Source organism: Liolophura sinensis, chromosome 8, assembly GCF_032854445.1.
Source record: "Liolophura sinensis isolate JHLJ2023 chromosome 8, CUHK_Ljap_v2, whole genome shotgun sequence".
Classification (NCBI taxonomy): Eukaryota; Metazoa; Mollusca; class Polyplacophora; order Chitonida; family Chitonidae; genus Liolophura; species Liolophura sinensis.
Genome location: NC_088302.1, coordinates 43,950,506 through 43,977,655, shown reverse-complemented (window position 1 = coordinate 43,977,655; position 27,150 = coordinate 43,950,506). Strand labels below are relative to the sequence as shown.

At 39.5% G+C, this 27,150-nt stretch overlaps 1 protein-coding gene across 1 annotated transcript in view; it reads right to left on the bottom strand.

The window, feature by feature from the left end:
- The window catches only part of LOC135473572 (ATP-dependent DNA helicase DDX11-like), a 53,661-nt gene that overhangs the window by 10,661 nt on the left and 15,850 nt on the right, over positions 1 to 27,150 (bottom strand). The window contains exons 13-23 of the mRNA XM_064753428.1: positions 26,350 to 26,445; positions 24,408 to 24,560; positions 23,095 to 23,278; positions 22,712 to 22,756; positions 21,906 to 22,012; positions 21,608 to 21,653; positions 19,701 to 19,802; positions 18,679 to 18,813; positions 15,666 to 15,778; positions 15,287 to 15,359; positions 13,481 to 13,584 (exon numbers count right to left, since the gene is read on the bottom strand). Coding sequence (XP_064609498.1) covers positions 13,481 to 13,584; positions 15,287 to 15,359; positions 15,666 to 15,778; positions 18,679 to 18,813; positions 19,701 to 19,802; positions 21,608 to 21,653; positions 21,906 to 22,012; positions 22,712 to 22,756; positions 23,095 to 23,278; positions 24,408 to 24,560; positions 26,350 to 26,445 — 1,158 coding nt within the window. The remainder of the gene's footprint in view (positions 1 to 13,480; positions 13,585 to 15,286; positions 15,360 to 15,665; positions 15,779 to 18,678; positions 18,814 to 19,700; positions 19,803 to 21,607; positions 21,654 to 21,905; positions 22,013 to 22,711; positions 22,757 to 23,094; positions 23,279 to 24,407; positions 24,561 to 26,349; positions 26,446 to 27,150) is intronic.

Here is a 27,150-nt window from a genome sequence, read left to right as displayed (position 1 = left end):
TGTGGGTTTGCCTCCAGAATCAAATGAAAAATGTGTAACAATTGCACTGAAAGTTGCTCTTCCATGTGCGAAAAGGTTAAAAGAAAAACCTTTAAAAAATGACACTATAGGCTGAAAAGAGCACATTTTTTTTCTATCTGGTGGTGCCAGATAATTTTGCGATTTTTCCTCGCCATACACATAAAGCCTGCAAATGGCAAAGCTGGCATAAATCACTGAGTGCATCACATCCTCCATCTTTACTGTGGGTGTGTTGCCTCACAACCAATGAGAGTCGTTAAAACTGCCGGCTTGTTCGTGTAAACTTGGAACCTACGACACACATTTCGGTTTCCTGATCCTCCAGCAGAAAACGAACTGTACTGTTCGCTAACTTCTGGGAAGTAGAGTTCTATAGGAAATGTATGAACTGCACTTCAGCGGTTTTCGACGGAAATTCTCCTCCTAACACAGAAGACTTCAGGACTAGTTCTCTGGCAAAATGGAGTCGCCCACAGCAGATTTTGGCTCTGACTTTATTTATAATTTATCCACTTGAGGTACATATTAGAATTTTTTATGGCATGCACCTGCGAGGAAATGCATACTCTTTTCAATGGTATTTGTTTGATATTTAAATTTTCTTCTCCTTTAAGGAATTAGGGTAATAAGAGGCTGTGTGTACAGTGCCATGAGCCCTATTCCACACTACAAGTATAATTATAGTAAAACATTCATCTGACTTTATAGCCCAAGTGAACAGGTAAGAGGAGAGGTCAGTGGACTGAACCATTTTGGCATGGGTGTGTCAAAGTTCACATGGGCTCTCCCACTCTGTGGCTGTGACAGATGTAGGGCAATACGTCTGACACGACTGCAGTCATCAGAGACACAGGAGTACTGTGTTGACATATTTCTGCACCAAGACGGAAGCAGGTTGACACGAGGTGCACTCCAGGTGCAGAGTTCACTGCACCGATACACTGAGAGCAGTACTAAGCCACCCATGAACTGCGGTCAGCCGTGAGCGCCTGTTAGGTGCTGCATGTGTCACCTGATGCATATAGCGGAGTGTCATCAACTCGCTAACTGATGTCACAATGACATAATAAAATGTTGGATAACCCCTCTGCTGTCTACTCTTTTTTCCCTAATTCTCTGAATGCCTGGATTTTAAACAGGTGTCTCAATCACTCTCCACTATAAGTCTTTAGCAAACAGACAGGATGATACTAAATAACAACACGGTATCTCGGTTCAAGACAAAAGGTGCAAGATCGCTGAAAATAAGATCTATCTATTTCAACCATGGCTTCGAAATTTCAAAATTTTATAAGCTTAACAGTTAATTTATATATTATTTTTATATTTATATGTTAATTTCATTCAGGATTTTATACAATGAGGTTTATATTTCTGTCAGGAGAGAATCACAATAACAAACTTAGCAGAGAATCCAGTTACTAGTACTTGAACTGCCACACTTTTGCATTCCAGATAGTACTTGTCAGTGAACTCCAATCTACACTGGTATTAAAGATCAATACCTAAGAACAAAATTTAGACCGAATTAAATTTTCTAACTGCAAAGAATATACCCCACCCTCCACCCCTACAAAAAAACACCAACAATTGTAAGATGCCTTTAGATGGAGTCGAACTTAGTAATGAGGTCTGTACTAATTAGCCAGCTACCTGATCTGATCATACCTGTGCCTCTTAGGTCACACCTCACTTGTGCTCCTGTAGGAGACTTGTAATCAGAGCAGATGAACTCAAACTAATTTCACATGCATGCCTGCCATGATATATATTCTATAAGACAAACAACGTAAGAGAAACAATGCTGAATGACTTGGACTCGTCCATATCTGGGTCAAGCTGCTGTTGGAAGAGCCTACTTGTCCCCCTCCAACCAACTCCTCGACTTACTTTTCCGATCTCCAGAGTATGATTCCAGTTCAAACACCTATATCGAAATCAATATGCTATTAAAGGCCTACATACCGGAGCATCAATTACAGATAGGTGAAGGTCATCTGTAAAGCTCAGGGGATGTGCACTTATTATGTTGTGTTTGACTGGGGTCGGAGAATTGGAGTAAGTTGTAAGCGATGCTGTGTCAGCAAAATTTGTGCTACCACCTTGAGTTGGAGTCAGAGGAATTAACTATTAATTGCGAGCTAAATTGGACGAGGCTATTTTACTTGTCAGGAAGGTCCGTAGATGTAAACTAGTACAAGAGACCTGAGCAGCGGACAATAGCCTTTGAAGCCATGTACTGATGTCTTATCAGATGTTTGCGATCAATAAAATCTACGCTTGCTTGCAGTCCATCAATTGGGAATCAGACATCTATTTGTGGGTATTTCCCCTGGTTACTAGCTTTTGTGAGAGTCCTCCTGTTGGCAGAACTGGTGGACTGAGACACTCTGATGCTCACACACATAACCTGAACTCTGTGGGTGAAGACTTGGTTACATAGGTAGACCCCACCCCCTAGATCCCTTGGCACTGACCCATGGTGGATGCAGGAAATCCCCTCACTGACTTCTGGGCATCAGGAGGCCAGCCCAGCTCACTTCAAGGTGCCTACCATCATAGGCACCAGAAACCTTCCTTTCCAGAAACATTTAACGACTTAGCCGAACCAGACATTATCTGCTAAGGTTATTATGCCAGCCAATGCATACATTGACACTGTTTTTACTGTGGGGTGATGGTGGCAGCAGCGGGCGCAGGTGGAATGGCCTAGATAGGAATGGCTTTAATGGGAGGATTTCTGCTGCTGTAGTTTGGCTGTCAGCAGGACATACGGCCTGGTCCACATCACATGGTGTGCTGCCTAAAGAGGCTGGCCAAGGGCACACTGCTGACCTCATGTCCCCTGTAACCAGTGCAGATGAACTCAGGTGCCCCAGCCAGGACGTCTGACACACATCACCTTTCATCTGGCTACCCTGCCCCCATGTAACCCCAATGTTAGGTAACATGACCTCCTGAACTCCACATGGTACAGACAAGGGATAAGGTGGATCTGTATTTCTGCTGGGATGTATACCCCTGACGCAGACATAAAGCAGTCCTAAATGGTACAAACAAAACTCCATGTAGCCATAATAGACAAAATGCTTCAGTGATATCTGGTACTGACAATGACAACTGTCTTTGATCCATGATACTGGTACGGACACAGTACTCTTTGTGTACCAACATAATACACCTGATCCCTGAAAATGGTACTGAATAATTATAGTCTTGTGTGCCAACATAATGCACCTTATCCATGAACTGGTACTGACACAGCACTTTTTATGTGCCAACATAATGTGCCTGATCCATGAAACTGTTACTGACACTGTACATTTTATGTGCCAACATAATACACCTTATCCATGAACTGGTACTGACACAGCACTTTTTATGTGCCAACATAATGTGCCTGATCCATGAAACTGTTACTGACACAGTACTTTTTATGTGCCAACATAATACACCTTTTCCATGAACTGGTACTGAAACAGTACTTTTTATGTGCCAACATAATGTGCCTGATCCATGAACTGTTACTGACACGGTACTTTTTATGTGCCAACATAATACACCTTTTCCATGAACTGGTACTGACACAGCACTTTTTATGTGCCAACATAATGTGCCTGATCCATGAACTGTTACTGACACTGTACATTTTATGTGCCAACATAATACACCTTTTCCATGAACTGGTACTGACACAGCACTTTTTATGTGCCAACATAATGTGCCTGATCCATAAAACGGATACTGTTTCAATGTTGTATGTGGGCACAATACGCTGGACTCATATCATATGTGGCTGTGACATAACATTTCAATGTGCACAATAACCATGGCTTGCATAACACTGGTGCTCAGGGTTAACAGTACACTTTAAAGATTTCAAATTTCCTTGTCATCAAGGCTTTTGCAGGCCCAAAGTTCAGGCTACTAGGAATAAATATTCCACACTTAGTATACTTTTACATGCTTAAATCAACATGAAATGATTTAAATTACTTCAACTTTCAGATAGATACACTGTGGCTCAATTTTGTTCTGTATTTTCAATCTCATTATAGTTTTACTGCTTTTCCAATCTTTTCACAGGTAAAAATAAGCTGGACTCGCATATATGTACCTGGTAACGATACACTCGTTATTTGGACTTACATATCAGCTAGCACAGACACACTGCTTATGGGATAACAGTTTATATGGGTAATTGCCAGCTGACACAATAAGTCTGATTCACATGTTCGGTATTGACACAATCACCTTCACCTGCACATGTGGTGATGATATCAGCTTAACTCACATGTGAAAAAGAACTAAACTAATTCCTTAACCTTTTCACATTCCAAAGAGAAACCTTAAGTGAGACTTCTGCACCGTTTTAATTTGCTTTCAGAGACAAAACTACATTGGTTGGACTGGCCAATTTCAGGATTTCACAAAGGTATAAATCTATCAGTCTACGCAGAATAATGTTCTCAGCGTATGTTTGAATGAACACCTTGCAAACATGTGAAAAGGTCCAAGAATTACAGTACATGTATCTGCCATATTTTTTTATTGGGTCTCTATCCATGAAAGAAATCGTTTCCATGGGCTTTTCAGGACCTAGTATCCCATGTTTTCCAGCACATTTAAGGACAAATCCGTTCAGGGACAAATCAGTTCAAGGACAAATCAAGTACAAATGTCCATGTGTATCAGAATAATCGATAAGTATAACATATTGTAAATGACCTACAATTTCATCCCCCAAAATTAATTTTTAGATTCAAATAAATGACCTAATATATTACTTTTGGTGCTGAAATTGACATTCTCTCACTAGGATATCATCCTACCTTCCAAACAAACCTCAAACCAACTTTCTCATATCAACAACAATCTGGGAATCAGGTAAAATGTGCAAGTTAGTCATGGGCGAAATTTCTGAACATTTACTGTAGTACTTATTTAACATCGAAAAATCAAAGATTTATCCCAAAATAAAGTCTTTCTTATGGGCTTTCAAGATCCTGAACACCTGTCAACCAAATTCAAGTACGATATTTATCAGGATTTTACGTACCATTGGGAACTGAGTTCATTTAAAAGGATTCTTGTGTCATGCTTGTATTATTGAAGACAAATTGCATGCATTATAGAGGAGATCATCCCAATGGATGAAAGAAACATGGCCTCCTTATCACCTTAAAGCTATGTAGGAACCTTTCAGCACGGTGTGAAGTGTATTACATCTACACCATTATCTGACGAAATCCATGATAAAGAATATTTATTTATTTATTTATTTACTTGATTGATGTTTTACACGGTTCTCAAAAATATTTCACTTATATTACAGAGGTGGCCAGGGAAGAAGGAGGGCAGAACCTGGGGGGGAAACTCATGACCATCCGCAGGTTGCTGGAAGACCTTCTCACATACGGCCTGAGAGAAACCCAGCTTTCTTGAGCTGGACTTGAACTCACAGTGATCACATTGGTGGAAGGCGTGCTAATCCCTCGTCCACAGATGCCACCATTATAAAGAATACACAGACAGCAGATGTGGAGGCAGAACTGAATGTCAGTTCCATGGTGAGAGTATTCTTCACGGACAACTATATAAAAGTAGCAAGCATGTGTCAAACACATATCCGTGATATTTCTAGCCATCATCATGAAGGCCACAGTACATGCTGAAAATAAACTTGAATAACAACATATGTTCTGTACTGAGTAAACCAGATCCTTCAACCCGGCAAAACTAGTTTAATGATAGCTTTGGCAAAGTTGTGACTATTTTTTCTCTCCTTTACCCATTTCCGCTGGCATTCCATCGACCATTATCTGTGCTAATCAGGTGACCTATCTATTTAACCTGATACAGTTAGGAAGTGGAGTCCAGCTTCCCTGTCCTCAACAGTCCTCTATGGGAAAGCCTATTATACAAAAGAGGGGAGGACAGGGAGACGACAAATTTTTTTCCTGGAAACCCTCAGCTTCCTCAACAGGATATTATGGAACACAATTAGCAATTTTTAAAATCAAGTATGAAGTGATACAGAAATTTTAATAGATGAAAGTTAAAACATTGAGCTACATATAGTTGGTGTTTATTGAACAAACATATTTCATTATTCTGTCACAGTCTTGGGACCCTGTTTCCATATATGAAGCTGGCAATAGAGACAGGTGTCAAATGTACCTTCACCCGATCAGGCTCTCTGTTTTACACCATAATGAGAGGTCTATGAAAGCTATCATTCAACAAGTGTAGCACTATGTACAAACCTCAGCTACGAAATCTGTCCAAAAGTACATGTAGAAATCCAGATGTAATTTTAATCTGAGCTCAGTCTGATTATTTAAGCATTTTTTCCTCTACTCTATTACAGAAAAAAAGGGAAAGTTAACTTCAGATACTTACTGGATTCAGTTTATTCACCAACCTTTCGAAAAGTACACATAGATTTATTTCCTATGAATACTTATTTAGCACATTTTTTTTCATTATATTAAAAGAAGGATAAAAAAAAATATCTGATGTAAGTCAACTGTTCCTATCACAACGTAAATAGATGATGCTATTTGAAAGTATTTGGGACAGATGCACAGTTTAATGTGGTTATGTAACTTGTTAGAGTGTCGAGGAGCTGTGAGAAATGACGTCAGACGGGCGTCTGGGGCTGTAGCCTCAGTCAGGCTGCCTGGCCCACATACAGTGTGCTGCCTGACTGAGGCTGCATAGTTAGGTAATCTTCGGAGCAGGTGGGTAAACACGCTCTGGCTGGCGCAGTGGATACGCAGTCTGGTTGTCACACTACAGCGCCCTCCTTTCCACGCAAATCCCACACAAATGACGGCGGTTTCTGCTGTCTGGGATTATTGGGTCACCTCCAGATACATGGGGAGAGTACAGACTGGCACTTTTTAGCAGAAAAACTGATTTGATATAGGTGCATAGCCTCAGTCTGGTTGTGATCTGACCCAATTGTGAACTTTAAAACATACATTAACCGCAACGTCCTCCAAAAATACCCAGTCGCTGTCCCAAAATAATGCTAGTAACCTGAAATGAACTGGCAGTCAACCTAAGTTGACCCACATCCTGAGCTGGGAGCCCTGTTACAGAGGAGGTCATGACCGGAATCACCCCTGCCACAGATCAATCACCACAGACCCCAGGCTCCCTCTGCTCTCAGACCCAGGTCAATGGCTGGCTGGCTGGCTGGCTGCTGGGCAGGGAGGGATGCTGAGCACAGAGGGTGACCAGGGAGGCTTAGGGGAGGGGAGGGGAGGGTTACAGACAGTCTAGCAGGGGGAGGAACTCTGTCAGCCCCAAATATGTAATGTTTGACACAACCAGCTAACTCAACAGGCCTGACACAGGTACTTTTAGATTGAGTCTTACATTATGTATCAATCTGTTCTGAGCCGGGTGTATAACAAATGGGTGTTAGGACACAGTAGATAAGTTGATGACATCTAGGCTTAGGGAGATGATCATGCAGAGTCAGCAAATTCAGACAGTTGTTGGTGGCAATAAATGCCCAAAATGTCAAAGTTTTACATTTGAAAATACACAGGTCAAATTAAAGTAAGGCAAACAGTGACAAATAAAAGCAGAGAAAATTTTTGGATCAGGGAAAACCGAAGCTTGACCTCTTTTGCAAATATGGGTCCTTGGAGAGGGGGTCAGATACTGCCCTAAAATAAGCTGGTCTCTTTATAGATTTCCCCTATTTTAGTGAGGATGTAGGACAAGGCAGATCCTGGCCTAATCCTTGCTGACCTCAGTGTGTTTCATTCATGACTGCACAAACACCCAGTCTCCCATACAGACAACTAGGCCAAGATTGGCCACACATATCTATCACCAGACTAGTTCATTATGGCTATGAAGGGGGTGGCAGGCAGGCCAAGCTACCTGGGTCATCTGAGGACAACTCTGTCTCCTTTTATAATGGGATCTACCGGACATGTTTTTCCCCCCACAGAAACAATGCCATTAGATATTGAAAATCAATTAAGGCATTGGTAAATATAATGCTGGTCTAGTTTACTGTCCTTCAGGACAAGCACACTGCCTACTTCACCTTTATTTTGACACAGAATAGCCGAGGGATATTATTCCTACCCATTGGTCCCACAACCCTAAGTTAATTTGTGAACTAAATATATACTTTCATACTGAAAAATGAAACAATGTTGACCTCAATATCTTTATTTACGCCTTACATTCTTCCTACATTTATGTTATTGTCTCCTATTTATAATCACATACTTTACCTCATTTCTGTTTTTAAGATTTAATGTGGCATGCTTATACTGTATGCTCATTTTCTCCTTACTCTCACCATTTGCATGTCTTTTTTTTTCAATTTTTTAATGACCTAATTCTTCAAAGTTTTAGGACAGATATTAGCAATGCTAAAAGCAAAGAATTACATTTCTCTCTCAGTTTTGGGTAAGAGTAAAGATATGAATATGTTGTTCATTAGATGGACTAACTAGGTAAAAAAAAAAAACAGAAACTAAATACTCCCACTACAATTACATACACACTGGCTAAAAGGTGTCCCAAACCTCAGAAGAATTAGGGCACTCACCTGATTATACTTTCATGACTACATGCACATATAATATTTCTAATTATTTTGTGAATTTGGACATTTCATTGTCATACACCAAAAGCTGAACAAATAAACAAATAAATACATAACAAAGAACAACCATAAGCAGGTAGCTGATTTTTTAAAACTTCTGAAGAGTATGCTTCACTTCAATTACACGCAGCTTATACGGACATGAACTTCCCCCAGTGCAAAAAGATCTCCCAAATACATTTATCTACACATTTGTGTGGGTTAATAAGTCTAGAAAATGAGCTGGTCCAGGTAAGGCCAGTCAGGTTTGAGAAGGGAGGTGTAATACTGAGGTCACACATTCCCAGAAAAAGGGGACTGGGTCAGCCTGACACACATTTCTGCCCTCTAACTGTGTCTTCCTTCTAGCTCTGGGTAAATACCATGTCAATTAGCACGGCCCAAAATATACAGCCTTTTACCCTACCTACGTCACACCTAAACTAAAAGTGTATGCTAACACCCCCTACACAAACCAGGTCATAAACAAAGACAATTTGGATCAAGTATTAAAACACATACATATATAGGCCATGACAGTACGCGCAGCAAGCTATACAGGGTAAATGCAGAGTGACAACTCCACATGCTATACAGGGCACGTGCAGAGTGACAACTCCACGTGACACCTCCACGTGACAACTGTCATACAGGATATCTTCAATATACGTTATTCTACAACACGGTCAATATATCCAATGCTTAACACACCTGCATTTTGTCAAAGAGCCAATTATTAAAGGTACATGTGATATACAATTCAGTGGATCCTTTCTCTGAAGCAAAGTAAAAGTATCCAGTTTACTCAGGGGATAATATTCATTAAACCTAAATTTTGCCATTGCTGTAAAGGTAATATTCGCCACACCTGGATTTTGTCATTGTAGTCTAGGCAATATTCACCACACCTGGATTCTGTCATTGTGGTCAAGGCAATATTGACCACACCTGGATTCTGTCATTGTGGTCAAGGCAATATTGACCACACCCTGATTCTGTCATTGTGGTCAAGGCAATATTGACCACACCTGGATTCTGCCATTGTGGTCAAGGCAATATTCACCACACCTGGACTCTGTCATTGTGGTCAAGGCAATATTCTGGACCACAACTGGACTTTGCTACTGTTGTAAAGGAAATGTTCACCACACCTGGATTTGGCCACTGTTGTCAAGGATATATTCACCACACCTGGATTTTGTCATTGTTGTCAAGGTAGTGTTCAACACACCTGGAATTAGACATTGTCACAATGGCAATACACAGCTGGATTTTGTTATTGTTATCAAGACAATATTCAATACCAAAGGCTTTGGTTACCATCCATACCTGGGGAAAAAATGTCTCTGATCTTAAACTTCAAAGGTGACCGTTCATAAAGAAATGTAAAAAATACAATTCCAAATAATGCTTTCTGAGAGCTTTTAAGAAATTTGTAGGAGAAGCTGTAACACATACAGCTTGATCACTTTGGGCTCCCAACAATTTGGAAGTCCAAATGTTTTCTGGAAGTAAAATGGAATCCGTAGGGTGTATGTAATGAGCATCTTTGTCACAGGATGGATTTCCACCGCTCTTTTATCTAGTGCTGCTTCACTGAGACGGCTTACCAAAGGCAAGTAAGTAGCCCCGCCCGAGCCATTATACTGATATGGGTCAACCAGTCGATGCATTATCATCTTTATGCTGAACGCCTAGCGAGGAACTTATAACTTACAACTTACATTTGGCTACTGAGATACAATGTTATGGAGGAGAATGGTCGCACAGTTAGGTTTGCAGCTGTGGTAAATATAAGGGTCAGTATGTCAATAAATATGTCAGAAAACTAAGAAAAAAAAAAACAAAAATAAATAAATCTAATAAATCACACAAATCTTGGCTTCCTTAATCATGGTTTTTTTTTTCCCCTTAACACCAAAACCTAATGCTGAAGAGAAGAATCCGAGAAAGAAATGTGTGCAGGCATCTACAGATAAATCCTATTATCAGACATGATTGTGGCGAACCAAGAAAATAGCTGAAATTTACTATCATAGCCCAAAAAGGCCGGGGTCCAGGGGCCGCCTAGGCCCCTTAAGCTAGAAAAATCTGCGGAAAACAGGTAAATTAATCGAAACTGAACAAAGAAAAAGCGGAATTCCGCTAAAAAGCGGAAAAAAATCATGTCTGTATTATAGCTACATGTATCCTGGCAGATTGGATTATCCTGAGCCACATGCCACACATGCTTAACTCCACTTCACATCAATGGTAACCACCCAATCTTCGTAAAATAACAGCCACATCATTTTTATTCTTGAATATTACACTACAATTGTCAAAACATGCTGAGCTGTCTGGATGTGATGAGTGCATGATCACATTACAAACAGCAGAAATAACAGGGTCATTCATTGTATGATACAGAGTATAAGTCAAAATGATTACTTAGGGTAGCAAGTGTCTAATATACAGAAAACTATCAAAATGAGAGACATTTAATTTTTCCATTACTGGCACATGAATGCTTAAAGACCGCTTAGGACTGAAGGGAGGTAACTCAACATGTTGTTATGCTGAAAGGCTAGGATAGGCTTTTCTCTATGATCTTGTCACCGGGCTTGATTTTCATCATCAAAATGTCTAAGCTGTTTACCCTGCAGTGCCTCCATTTTTTTGTTGTAGGAGCAAAGCTATGGAGAAATAGTGACACATGTAGTACAAAAAGAACAAAAGAATATGCTTGACAGACCTGTTTACAACTGGCTACGCATAATTTGGGTTATTGTGTGAAAGGAACATCTACGATGTATGTTTTGACACTAACTGACCAACTCTGGATTTTTTGTGTAACTGGTATACAGCCTAACTGACCAGCTCTGGATTTTTTGTGTAACTGGTATACAGCCTAACCGACCAACTCTGGTTTTTTTGTGACTGGTATACAGCCTAACCGACCAACTCTGGTTTTTTTGTGACTGGTATACAGCCTAACTGACCAACTCTGGATTTTTTGTGTAACTAGTATACAGCCTAAATGACCAACTATGGATTTTTTTTGTGACTGGTAAACAGCCTAACTGACCAACTCTGGGATATTACATAGTTGGTATGTATTGGAAAAAGCTTAACCCACCAAATCTAGGTTGTTACATGACTGGTAGGTATCACATGTAGAACAAACCTAATTCACCAACTCTGGTATATTACTTGAGTGGTATGTATTGGAGCAAGCCTAACTCATCACATGAGAGTTGTTACATGACCGGTAGGTATCACATGTAGAACAAGCCTAATTCACCAACTCTGGTATATTACTTGAGTGGTATGTATTGGAGCAAGCCTAGCTCACCATATGAGGGTTGTTACATAACTGGTAGGTATCACATGTAGAACAAGCCTAACTCACCAATTCCAGTATATAACTTGAGTGGTATGTATTGAAGTAAGCGTGACTCACCACATGAGGGCTGTTACATGACTGGTAGGTATCACATGTAGAACAAGCCTAACTCACCAATTCCAGTATATAACTTGAGTGGTATGTATTGGAGCAAGCGTGACTCATCACATGAGAATTGTTACATGACCGGTAGGTAGCACATGTAGAACAAGCCTAACTCACCAACTCCGGTGTATTACTTGAGTGGTATGTATTGGAGCAAGCCTAACTCACCATATGAGGGTTGTTACATAACTGGTAGGTATCACATGTAGAACAAGCATAACTCACCAATTCCAGTATATAACTTGAGTGGTATGTATTGAAGCAAGCGTGACTCACCATATGAGGGTTGTTACATGATCGGTAGGTATCACATGTAGAACAAGCCTAACTCACCAATTCCAGTATATAACTTTAGTGGTATGTATTGGAGCAAGCCTAACTCACCATATGATGGTTGATACATAACTGGTAGGTATCACATGTAGAACAAGCCTAACTCACCAACTCTGGTATATTACTTGAGTGGTATGTATTGAAGTAAGCGTGACTCACCACATGAGGGTTGTTACATGACCGGTAGGTATCACATGTAGAACAAGCCTAACTCACCACATGAGGGTTGTTACATGACTGGTAGGAATCACATGTAGAACAAGCCTAATTCACCAACTCCGGTATATTACTTGAGTGGTATGTATTGGAGCAAGCCTAACTCACCATATGATGGTTGTTACATAACTGGTAGGTATCACATGCGGAACAAGCCTAATTCACCAATTCCAGTATATAACTAGAGTGGTATGTATTGAAGCAAGCGTGACTCATCACATGAGAGTTGTTACATGACTGGTAGGTAGCACATGTAGAACAAGCCTAACTCACCAACTCCGGTATATTACTTGAGTGGTATGTATTGGAGCAAGCGTAACTCACCATATGAGGGTTGTTACCTAACTGGTAGGTATCACATGTAGAACAAGCCTAACTCACCAACTCCAGTATATTACTTGAGTGGTATGTATTGGAGCAAGCCTAACTCACCATATGATGGTTGTTATATAACTGGTAGGTATCACATGTAGAACAAACCTAACTCACCAATTCCAGTATATAACTTGAGTGGTATGTATTGAAGCAAGCGTGACTCACCACATGAGGGTTGTTACATGATCGGTAGGTATCACATGTAGAACAAGCCTAACTCACCAACTCCGGTATATTACTTGAGTGGTATGTATTGGAGCAAGCGTAACTCACCATATGAGGGTTGTTACATGACTGATTTTAACATTTTTAACTCCGCAACTCTAGTATATTACACAAGAGGTATGTACTGGAACAAGACTATTAACCTCGCCATTTCTGGATTATATTTGTGACTGGTGCATATTAAAAAAACCCTAACTCACCAACTCTGGGTTGTTACGTGACTGGTAGGTGAAATCCAATGCCACACCTGTAGGTCCTCTAGCTAGGGCCACAGGTAAGATCTGGTCACCTGGGATGACATGACCTAGAGGAAATAATGACAAAACAGACTTTCTCAGCAAAACACTCCAAAAAGTTTTTTCTGGTAAAGAAACATAGTGATGCAAAGTTTGTACAGGATTTAGAATGAATTTTGGTTTGGTAAGCTCACAATGCTTTGAACGGAAAACAAAATATGTTATGTCAGATGAAAGGCCATAAAACACTGTTTTTTTTTTAATCCTACAAAATTCATATGAAACTCTAGATTAAACGGTAGCCTTTTCCGATAATATTAATACTAGTGACAACACATCCGGTTTTTTGGGGGGTTGAAAATGCTGCCATACTCAAGAGTTATTCCTTTATACAGATGTATGCGGTCAGCTTTTATAGGCCAGCTGAAGGAAAGTCTGTGAGTGAACCCACAATTGGCAAAATCTCCCACACATGGCATGTGATATTAGCGGAAGGCAACAGTTGCCATTAAAAGTCAAGCAAGACTGCACAAGACAGCAGCACTGCCCACTCACTCCCATCAAGGCCCCAAGAACAGAGAAAAGAGGAGAATCTAAACATTTTCTGTATGTGAATCACACCTACGTCTCGTGTGATTTTGTGACTGAGAGGCAAGAGGCACTCTGCCACAGCCTGAGCGAAGACTTAAGAAAATTTGAAATATATGTACTACAAATATGTGGAAATGATCTTCATACATTTATTTATTTCTTTGATTGAGTTTTACACCATACTCAAACATATTTCACAGAAATAATTTTTAAGTTCGCAGAGAGCATAACTTAAAAATTTTTATCGACCCACTTTATTAAAGTGAAAGACAGCACCTGACAAATGTTTATGTCCATTCAAAGCATCCTAAACTGGCATTAAATGTATTTGGGGAGATGAATGCAGTTTGGACCTAGACGGTTTGCTAAGGTCTGGCATAATTTGTGATACCATCGCTGAATATTACATGGTTTGTAAATCAACTGATTTTACATCTATGGTGGTCCGTAAATGATACAGACTTGCCCCACAACACTTTCTGAAATGTCCCTTCGGCTACACTTAACTAAATTGTTGTAAGCTGTCTTAAAATGATGTCTTATTCAGTAGTTCTGTGTAACAGGATGCCACTTCATGGAGTGAATAGGTAAAGACTATGTTGCAGCTAAGGCCACACAATCTGATAGCAACGTGTTTGACTGGATAAAATTCTCAAGATGGCTGCCTCGACTCTTACCAGCCAATTGTGAGATATTGTCATTTTGTTCTATAGGTTATTTGGTTAAATGTAATTAAAACAATAAAGCATGATACTTCATTGAAAGCTTGACCAATTAGTTGATACCTATTTGACATAGGCCATTGTTCTTGTCCTGCTGCTCATTATCAAGCTTGTACTGGTAGAAAGCAAAGAGCTTTTCATAAATAAGGACAACCTTTTTATTCACTTTTATTATAGCACTATAAAAGAACTCCCACACTCATATACCATGGTGGTCAGATTTATGGGTGGAGGAAACCAGAGGGGGTGGAGGAAACTAGAGGGAATGTAGGAAACCAGAGGGCATAGAGGAAACCACTGTGACATCCCTCTCGACATAAGCCGTGGCTGAAGCAGTGTGAGCTGGAATCGAGACAGAACAATGTCTTTAGCTGAAGGAACAGCAATGACCACTGATACACCTAAGTAAAGCTACATTGTACATGTATGACATTGCATGATAAGGGAGCTAACTCACCACAAGAGTACTCCAGGATTCTGTCAGGCTTCACACCCACAGCATGGAACAACTGGTCTTTGAACTCTGACACCTGGACAAACAGAATCAGAGCGTGGTCTTGGTGCAGTCATAATTAGCGCATGTCAACACACAAAACCAATACCGTAATTTCTCAACCTTTTCGCAGATGACAGGGCAATTTTCAGTGTAATTTAGGCACACATTTAAGTTGAGTTTGAAGATAAAACTGTATTGGTTGGATTATGCATTCGTTCATGCATAATCTGAGCCCTGGAGGGGCAGAATTCGCAAAACGTAGCAGAGGAGACGGCAGTTGTTGCACCAGACGATAAATCCTGAAAAAAAAGCATAACAAACTGTAACCATAGCTACTCACAGGTTGCATGGTGCCTCCCGCCACAATCACGGCCCTGCACTGCTCCACCACACTCACAAAGTGTACTGCGGGGTTCAACAACAGGAACTTCACACTGCTCTTACTCAATACATCTGAAATATAGACAGATTTGTTTAAATCATGAAGACATTTTCAACCTGGCAAATACAGGGACAGTTAAACTTATTTTAATTTTTATATTAAATTCAAGAATATCATACTATTATTATATCAAGTCAGGCTTTACAGGTGGTCTGGTCTTCCCAGGCCACAATGCTGCAAAAATGTATGGTGTGAATCGAAGCAGCCATTTTGAGAATTTTATCCAATCAAACACGTTGCAATCAGATTGCACGGCCTAAACTGTGACAAAGTCTTTACCCATTCACTCCATGAAGTCACATATGATAACACAGAACTACTGCATAAGACATCATTTTGAGATCGTTTACAATGATTTATTTACGCGTAGCTAAAGGGCCATTTCACACAGTGTTGTGGGGCAGGTCTGTATCATTTACAGACCACCACACATGATATCAGTTGATTTACAAGCCATGTAGTATTCCAAGACGGTATCACAAATTATGTCAGACAGTAGCATACTGTCTCGGCCAAAACCGCATTCTCCAGTAGACCTTAGGCCTGCTTAGACACGCTGTTCAAATTATACAAACATATTTTTTGTCATTCATGTTAGCAATTAGTCAGCATGCTGTTTCTAAATAACAAATGTCAGTCAGTGAAAATTTAATTAGGGATGCCGAAGGTTTATGGGAATGAGAAGACGTCATCTCACTGGATAAGGCTTAAAATTAATTAAATCTTAATATATAATTTTTTTTCTCTGAATTTATTACAAGTGAAGAATTTAATGTCAACATAAAGTCTTCCAATATATGCACACAGAAAAAATGATACAGAACACAGTTATCACAAAAAAAAAAGTAAAAAATTCTTTAAAAGTATTGAAAGCTGAAAAAATGAAGTTCGGCACCGAGGATATGGCAATGATGGACAAATCACTCCGAGTTGTGGAAATCCTAATTAAATTGGCCAATCACCAGAGCTGAAAGCATCATGTGATAATTAGCTATCATGTCAAAAAACCTATTAGACCTCGATTGTCAGTGTGGTTCTTACAGTGGATAGACAGATATCGATGCAATGAATTGGACTTTGCGGGTTTAAGTGTTAAACTGATTCATATTGAAGCACACATTTATGAGTAAAGAGCTGAGAACAGCTACCTATGTCACAGTGTACATGTTGGGCAGGATACTGCAGTAACTTGTCAGGGTGAGCTGGCAAGAAAATCACCTCAGGATAGTCATTGCTTGAAAAAAAAAAAAAAAAAAAAAACACTGTGACTTTGCATTATTTTTCCTTAGCAAAGTCAGGTTTATTACTTAAATATCTCCCAGAAATCTGAATGGCAGAGTCTGTTATCAATCAGAACGTCCTGCTCTGATGGTAAATCTCCTGAAGTCGGTATAGCAAGCTAGGCCAAATGCTTACACCCATGCAGGATGAGCATGAGCAGGATCGCTAAAACACGACGCTTGTGTTCACGAACATCGCCCTGACTGAGCACCAAACTAAAAGAAACATCGGCTCTTCAAACACGGAACAGAGCTGATTCTCTCTGGTTAGGTATCAAGTGTTTATGTTTAAATTTTCTCATTGTCAAATTGCTTAACACTGATGATACGGGAGAGCTCCTTGGTCTTGCGATGTCACTCTTTCTAGCTATAACCTGGTAAATGGCATCACCAAATGAGTGGCTAGGCACTGACGATTGCTTGCTATTTATTTTGTTGATAAGCAGTGTAGAATTTTTAAAATATTTTTTAAACATTTATGGACTACTACTTTATTAATTAATTCAGCTTTAGTTGCTGACTATGATCACTTTAAATTTTGCCTTCCTTGCATACAACAGATGTTTTTTTCAGTTTTGTTTCATAAAATATATTAAAATTATTGAAACGCTGCGTGTAGGCCAAGGTGCTTTCTCTGACATCCGCGTCATCGATTGCTTTGCTCTCATCTCAGAAGCCACCACTACAAAACTGAAGCCAAAAAAAACAAAAAAAAAAACAAAACAGTGACAGTTGAATGGCTAGATAAGCCTCTGTGGTGCTTAGATTTGTTTATATTTCTTTGATTTGAGCATGAATCCAGCTCTACAACGATCCTTTTATAATTTTGTAAACATTTACTAGGGGTCAGAATTACTGGTACCAGTGCAACCCCTCCGTAGGCTGCGACCTGAACCAGGAATACCCCAGCCGTGCACTTGCAGGCTACTCGTTAACTGTAGAAAGGACATAGTGGGTTTACTGTATGAGCAGTTCAAGCAGTGGAAGAAATATCCTTCCAGTATGTCCAATTTCTGAGAAAGCTATCACTTGGTCCTTCATTGTTGAAGTCCACAACTTAAGTTTGCCATAGGCCACTGCTTACACTATCTAATACCATCGACATTAGAGTAAACGCTAGAGTAAACGTGACATCACCCTGATGTTGATAATGGAGATGTGCTCAAGTTGTGACAAGACAAAGTTCACTAAACTCTGAATGGGTTGAAAATATCTTAGGAAATTATTTAATGCAGGCTTAAGATACTTTGAATGGTAGTCTTTCAGTGGACATAAACATTAGTCAGGTGCTGTCTTTCACTTTAATACCAAACCTTAGCAATGCAAAGTGGTATCATTATGAGGAATAATCTGCCTTTTTGTGAGATGAGACAACAAGAGATAATGTTTTCAGTTTTATTAACACCTGACTTACTCTGTTTGCTGACCATCAGTCTGCCATCTTTATTCCCATTGGGCAGTTTTCAGTTTTATGAACACCACACTTGCTTGTTGACATCCATTCTGCCCTTTTAATCAGCATTGGTCAGTTTTCAGTTTTATCAACATCTGACTTACTCTACTTGCTTACAACCATGCTGTCATCTTTATCAGCATTGGTCGTTTTTCAGCCTTATTAACACCTGACTCACTTTGCTTGCTGACAACCACTCTGCCGTCTTTATCAGCATTGGTCAGAGCCTCAAGGAATCCCTCTATGTGCATGAGCGGTGACCTCATACTGCTGTATGTATCCTTCCTCTCCTCTACAGCAGGAACACAGGCATCTGTAACACACAGCGGGGTCACCTAAAATATCTTACTTAGAAGAAAAGACAACAAATAATTTTACCTCAATTATTTCAGAAGAGAGGTGGAAACTGACCTAAACGGCCACAACAAGTTTGTTCTGACAAACTTGGTAACTCTGAAAACCAACTTGTAATCTGGAATTCTTATGAAATCGTGAGAGTTGCCATGTTAGAGAACCTGGAAATATGAGGTCCTGTCACATGTACCTCAGTCTCGTGTCTTAAAGATAAAATGTTCAGGTGATGTCAGCAGAAATTGGTGGGTTCTGGGACTAAAGGAATAATTGCTGCCTGATTGGTTAAAATTGATAACATGGCTGCATTTTTTATTTTCTCACTGCGCTCAACTTTGCTCACTTTGAACTAAGATATCTTGGTTATGCAACGTCACAAATATAAAAAAAATAACATAAAAATATGTATATTTGGTCTCGTGCTGTCTTCTCTTTTAACCGAACATTTTATACTGCAAACCACAAATACTGACAACAGCACAACGCAAGGATTGAAATTAAGTTCGTGTGTCAATCAAAGAGGTAGCCAGCTACCAGTCCACCCTTTGAAGTGGACGGGTAAAATAGAAGACTTGTGCCACTTGAACACCCAGATTTCAGCACTTTTAACATGAGGGAGATAAAGGAAAATGAAATCTGGACATCTGTTGTGACAAAATGGTCTCAAAAAGGGATATTTGAACACATTTCCATTTCTGGCTAACCTTCACCCTCCTGTTGTCAATATATTTTAGCTGTGGACTCTTGTCATGTTGAACTATGAATGTCTTGTGGATTAAATTACCAGAGCTTAATGCTAATGCTCGTAATGGCAGTTTCACCAACTAACTGGAAATGGTATATAATCACCTTCTTGCTGTATGGCCGAACCTTTGCTTGCCTTCTGATCAATCATCTCCTTCAAAAATCTACTCACTCCGGACGTGGCAGAGACATCTTCCTTCTTTGGTTCTTATAGAGGATAAATAAAAGAAAAGACGCCACATAACATAAACAAGTTATTCAGGAAGAGGGTGGAGGCAGACCTACGCAGCCATGGACTGTGTCATGTTAAAGCAACCGGAAAACATGATGTTTAAATAAGATTTAAAAGGCAAACAAGGGTTCTCGTGACATAAATGGAAGTCGCCGCATTCTCGGGTTATAGTAATAACTATGGATGAAAACTGAAACACAAGTTTTCACTTTTGATGTGAGCAATTTTGCTTACCTTCAACTGTGATATCTCAATCACAAAACAAAGACAAAAAGTTATGTTATTAAACTTCATGTGAGATACTTTAATGATGCATATGTACATTTTATTTAATAAGGGTTAAAAATTACCTCAGACTTTCCCCATACATTCAGATTGGTTGAAAGTTTCTCAACATTTTAGTTTCCACGCAGCTATTATAATGTTCAAATGTAGAACTTATGTCAGTCAAAAGCATTTGCCTCATTTAATATTGCCACACTGAAGCATCCACCCTAAGAGAGCAATATACTGCCATGCAGCTGACCAATCAGAACGCGCTTTTGCCTGAACACCTCGGCATATCACAACAAGACGTCAAAACTGCGACCTACAGAGACTCTGGTAATATCTGATTTGGGATTACACTTGTGATCACAAACACAAGCCAGTGGCTGTTAACATCAGGGCACAGCTCTAAGGTATGTACATGTATGTATGCTTGGTTTTTGTGTTGTACTTCATGTACAGGTACACATGTATGTATGCTTGGTTTTTGTGTTGTACTTCATGTACATGTATGTATGCTTGGTTTTTGTGTTGTACTTCATGTTCAGGTACACATGTATGTATGCTTGGTCCTTGTGTTGTACTTAATGTACAGGTACATGTATGTATGCTTGGTTTTTGTGTTGTACTTCAAAACAAAATTTCAGTCACATGATGATGAGTTATTAGGTGTGTGTGTGCACATATTGTGTCTTCTTGTGTCAGGGCGAGCCCATGCCGCCGACGTGCTGCTGCCAATAAAGTATCATGCCAGAGATACCAGACAAGACACTCTACCACCAGTCACATTATACTGACACCAGGCCAACCAGTCCTGTTTCATGCTCTAATCTTTCAGTGCTGAGAGCTACGCGAGGCATCAACAAGCACCATTTTTAAAGTGTTTGGTGCCGTCTGACTCGACCTGGCATTACAAAGAATTTAGGCTGGGTTTTCATTTATAATTAAGCATGTTGGACATTAATATGGATGTACCTGCAGCGCAATGTGTTCATTTTCAGACAGAATTTTCGAGATTCTCCAGCTACAATTGTTCTTGGGACCAAGAGGAGCACACTAATTTATTTATTTATTTGATTGGTGTTATATGCCATATTCAAGAATATTTCACTTATACGAAACCAGGCAGAACCCGGGGGAAATCCATGATCATCCATAGGTTGCTTCCCATGTACGGCCAGAGAGGAAGCCAGCATGAGCTGGACTTGAACTTCATGGTGAGAGGCTCCTGCGTCATTGCGCCACCCTGGCATGCTAGCCACCTCGGCAAAGGAGCCCCCCCCCCCCCCCACACCCACCCATGAGTTTTGAATGAGAGCACTTGTCTTTCACTAATCTGATGTGCTGTTATGTCAAACACAGAAAAAAAAATCCCATGGAACTAGAAAATGATGGGACTACTATGGGTAATCCTGTGTCTTTACCAAGAAACTTTGAGCCATTGTGTAAATGAACAATTCTTAAGTATGGAATTAAGAAACAATCAAATACTGTTAAATAATTCAGCATGTACCTTGAGTGACCACTAGTGGCTGATACTTCTCAACAAACCCATTAAGCTGCAATGAAAGAGATTAAAATGATATTATGCAGGCTAACAAAAACTTTTATTTTGTACATTAGTAGCATTTCAAATACAAGGCAACATCTCTGCAACTATCATATTTTTCACAAGAAGCAAATCTAATGTGATGTCACACAAATTAACACTTACTGGTAGCAATTAGATATTACAAGGAACTTGTAAGTAATATGGAAGGTGTTTTGTACCAAAATGCTTTCAAAACCATAATTAGACTTTTCCAGTTTACCTTTTTGGATATCTGGCTTCTCTCACAATACTTCTTCACCTTGAACAGGTTTACATTATCTAGATTTGACTCAAACAAAAAATTGTTGATCGTCTGTAGCTTTACATCTAAATCAAAGAAAGAAACAGAATAGATGCACATGTATACAGCTCTGAAACACTACCACCAATAGGAGATAATGCTGCTAAAGGGACATAACTCTTCCAGAAGGAGCATGGCAATGTAACAGTGCTACATGAGCATTCTCCTTACAGCGCATGGGTCCTTCTCTACATTCCCTTTAGTTTACACAACTGCCACCACACCACAAACCCTTTGTCGCTACCTTTAAACTTCATGCTAATGCAATCTCTTTCTCTAAAGAATGCACAACATGATTAAAATGTACACCTATAACAAATTTGTTGATGAAGTTCCTCGAGGAGATTATGAGACTGCTACATTAAATCGAAACAAGCCCACGTTCGTTGCACAGGGTCCAAAGGTAAAACTTTTCTGGTGGCTGTGATGTAAAGCGAGCACTGAGAATGGTACATGCGCTGCAAGAGTATAAAATGTTAAATTTGTGATAGATGAATAATAAAAATACCACATCTGTACTACCAGAGGAAGCTGATGCAGCTACATGACTGATGTGCTTTTGTCTAATGCTTAGGTGTTTTCTTCAAAAAGATCATGGGCATCTTACTTCTTTAATTAACATGCATCTAAAACATACATCCATACTGACTGTAGGACTATTGGGGAAAAAAATATTCTGCAAAAAAGCTTGGCAAAATGCAGAAATCTTTGAAGGTTTGTAATACCCTTATCTGTCCTAGTCTGCTGATCTGCTGCAACCCCAGGTTTTCCTGTAACAGAAACCAAAATATACAACAGTAGTGATTTAACATATAATGGATGTCTCACTCATTATTTATTTATTTATTCATTTGTTTTCTTGGATCGTTTTTCAATAGAAGTGCTTCAAGTGGAAAATGTCAAAAACGTGTATTTAAGGCCTAAGGTAGAATTATTTGAATCAGTAAAATTGATGGAATCTGTAATTGCCTCTTCATGAGTATAATTATTTTCAAGACATATTTTAGAATGTTTATCAAAGGGAATGTAGAAATGCTCTATATAACAGCTAAAAGCATTGCAGATTACATGTAGGTAAACTGAGCAGATAAAAAATGTCAAAAACAACTGTGAGAAGTGTCTATGTGAATTCCTGTCCCAAAGTGTACCTGACAAATTGCCTTACCTCCTAAACACCTGAGGAAGCCCTGCAGGACAAATAACAGCTGTTTGATGTAGAGAAGATTCTTGGCCTTAAGTCGTGACTGATACCTCTGGAAGTACTGGCTGAGCTGGGAGAGTGCTTGTGTAAGCTGAAAACAGAAAAAGGATTGAGTTGTGACATAGGTCAGATAGTTTAAAGTCATACTACTAGAGTTTCCAGAATTAAGAAATATTATTATCCAAAGAATGTACATATCTTGTTTTTGCTTTAAATGGGTTTCTTATTTCCATCATAAAATCACCCCTTCCGTTTTCTATGTGTATGTAATTCTGTGTATATTATGGTGCACAGTCTTTTTCTGCTGCCAGTCGGACATTTTTGGTGAGAAAATATTACAAATTGTCTCCCCTTTGGGTAGGTAAAAGCTTCATTTATGAAAGCTAGAAACTGCTGGTGGGAGGACACCAGGTGTCAGGTAGTGATGACGCTGATGACGTCAACCTATGACAAGATTTTTATCGCTGCTTTCCCACTGGCTTGGCACGATAGGCACTAATGCTTATTGGCCATGGAATGTTTGCGGCTGAGTTGAATGTTTGCAGCTAACTACATGTTAACATTGTCGATCATGGAAAATTAATAAGGGTCTAAGACCTTTATGGAATGTTGAGGTATCTGGTGAAGCAGCATACCTTGACATCTGATTTCATGATTCTTATCTTCCCACTTCCCTGTACTTTGATTTATTTATTTATTTATTTGTTTGTTGTTTAATGCCGTACTCAAGAATATTTCACTTATACGACGGCGGCCAGCATTATGGTGGGAGGAAACCGCGCAAAGCCAGGGGGAAACCCACGACCATCCACGACCGTTGCTGGTAGACCTTCCCACTTATGACCCCAGTACTTTGAGTCCATGATTCTTATCTTCCCACTTCCCAGTACTTTGAGTCCATGATTCTTATCTTCCCATTCCCCTGTACTTTGAGGCCATGAGTCAGTCATTCCCAACCTGTCAGTAATGTATATACATTCACCTACATGCAGCACCCTCGGATAATAACAAATAACATTTGTAATGATACAATATTTGTGAAGTATCTCCCCAATGTTTTCTCCAGAACCTACATGTGTAGCCCCACTTCCCATCTACATGTTTCTGTAATTCTTCTAAATTTAGGACAGATATTAGAAGTGCTGAAAGGAGCAGACCAGATGTCCCCCAAACTAGAATTACTGTAACAACACCGACATCTGTCTATTAAAAGTACCTACCTGAGAGCCCCAGACCTCAACACTGTGAATATTGTTGATGGTTTCCAGTAAGTTATGAGCCTCGTCTATGATGACGATGTTACCCTCAAGCTTGATCCCACAGGCCTCCCGTGTAGAGCGGTGCAGGATGGTGTTATAGGGGAGGGCTACCACCTGAATGTACAAAACAGAGTGGGTGAAAAGCTGTGTAGCACGAGCAGGATGGTGTTATAGGGGGGGAGAGCTACCACCTGAATGTACAGAACACAGAGGGAGAAAACCCGTGTTGAGTGGTGTAGGATGGTGTTATAGGGGTGCTCTACCACCTGAATGTACAGAACACAGTGGGAGAAAACCCACGTAGAGCAGTGCAGGATGGTGTTATAGGGGAGGGCTACCACCTGAATGTACAGAACACAGAGGGAGAAAACCCTTGTCGAGTGCTGTAGGATGGTGTTATGGGGGTGCGCTACCACCTGAATGTACAGAACACAGTGGGAGAAAACCCTTGTCAAGTGGTGTAGGATGGTGTTATAGGGGTGCTCTACCACCTGAATGTACAGAACACAGTGGGAGAAAACCCATGTAGAGCAGTGCAGGATGGTGTTATAGGGGAGGGCTACCACCTGAATGTACACAACACAGTGGGGAAAAACCCCTGTCGAGTGCTGTAGGATGGTGTTATAGGGGAGGGCTACCTCCTAAATGTACAGAACACAGTGGGAGAAAACCAACATTTTCCACAGCACATGCTCTGTACTGAAGAACCACAACTACAGGATACAGTCTGAATTACATTAATAGAAAAGACTAGAAAATAATATAGCCTATAGACTAGAAAATAATATAGCCTATAGACTAGAAAACAATATAGCCCATAGACTAGAAAACAATATAGCCCATAGACTAGAAAATAATATAGCTTATAGACTAGAAAATAATATAGCCTATATACTAAACAATATAGCCCAAAGACTGGAAAACAACACAGCCAACAGACTAGAAAATAATATAGCCTGTAGACTAGAAAACAATACAGCCCACAGACTAGAAAACATTATAGCCTATGGACAAGAAAATAATATAGCCTATAGACTAGAAAATAATACAGCCTATAGACTAGGAATATAATATAGCCCACAGGTTAGAAAATAATATGGCCTATAGACTAAAAAATAATATAGCCCATAGGCTAGAAAATAATACAGCCTATAGACTAGAAAATAATATGGCCCATAGATTAATAGATAATATAGCCTATTGACAAGAAAATCATATAACCTTTAGACTAGAAAATAATATAGCCCATAGACTAAACAATAATATAGCCCAGACTAGAAAATAATATAGCCTATAGACTAGAAAATAATATAGCCTACAGACTAGAAAATAATATAGCCCGTAGACCAGAAAATAATATAGCCTATAGACTACAAAACAATATAGCCCACAGACTAGAAAATAACAAAGCCTGTAGACTAGAAATAATACAGCCTATAGACCAGAAATATAATATAGCCCACAGATTAGAAAATAATATGGCCTATAGACTAGAAAATAATATAGCCCATAGACTAGAAAATAATATAGCCTATAGACTAGAAAATAATATGGCCCAAAGACTAATAAATAGTATAGCCTATAGACAAGAAAATAATATAGCCCACAGACTAGAAAATAATATAGCCTATAGACAAAAAATAACACAGCCTATAGACCAGAAAATAATACAGCCTATAGACTAGAAAATAATGTAGCCTATTTACAAACAGACCCAACGGTCACAGATACTTTTTCTCTGATGTGCTTGAGAACTCAACATTTATTAAGGAATTTCTACAAGGTGTGTATGATAGACATCTTTAATTATGTTTACTAAGGAGTTGAATTTTTGGCAATGTCACATCTCTAAAGCTGAAGTGCATACAAACCAGATCTCTTACAATCTCTATGATCCACTTACCTGAGCTGATGGAACGGCGAACCTGGAGCCATAATAGGGGCATGCCTTCATCTGCCGACCCATTGTTACCATCTGTTCTATATCATTCACATCCATCTGATGACAAAATTCAATTTCTTTTCACCTGATAAACGCTTCCAAAGTAATAATTAACAATGAACAGACATCTAAACACTGATATCATCATTTATGTTTTTACTACTACTTCCTTACTAATACAAATTAAGTTTACAGGTTTAGGAGAAAAATACTACACTTTGGTTACCCGTTACAACACTACTTGTAATTACTTATTTTATTGGGTAAATCATTTTTATGAAAGTTGTCAGCTTTATGGATGGAGGAACCAATAAACCACCACTCTTGCCAGGTACCTTAAGAACATCCTGCCTTAAAGCATGGAGTGGATTCAAGCCTGAGACTTCAATGGTCAGGAACTGACTGATGTGGGAACAACAGCACTTTAGGTAATTGAGCCATTAAAGGCCCCATGGCAGTCTTTCACACATAACCTAATGATCAGAGAGAACCAGCTTATGGCACAGAATTAAACACTCTTAGCAAGACAGCATTTCAGCAGGTTCTGAAATCCTATCCCTCTAATCATGTATTAGATGCATGTTAATCATTTTGGCCCTGGCGACTTGGGCTGTTTGCCACGAGTTACCTCCCCTATCACATAAACTGAACAAGTTAACCTCTGCTTTGTAAGGCATTTTTAAGTTGCAAAACTAACATTTTTGGGCATTTTTTCATGTACCGTCCCTGTTAAGAATGGTCAAAATAATCCTGTATCATACG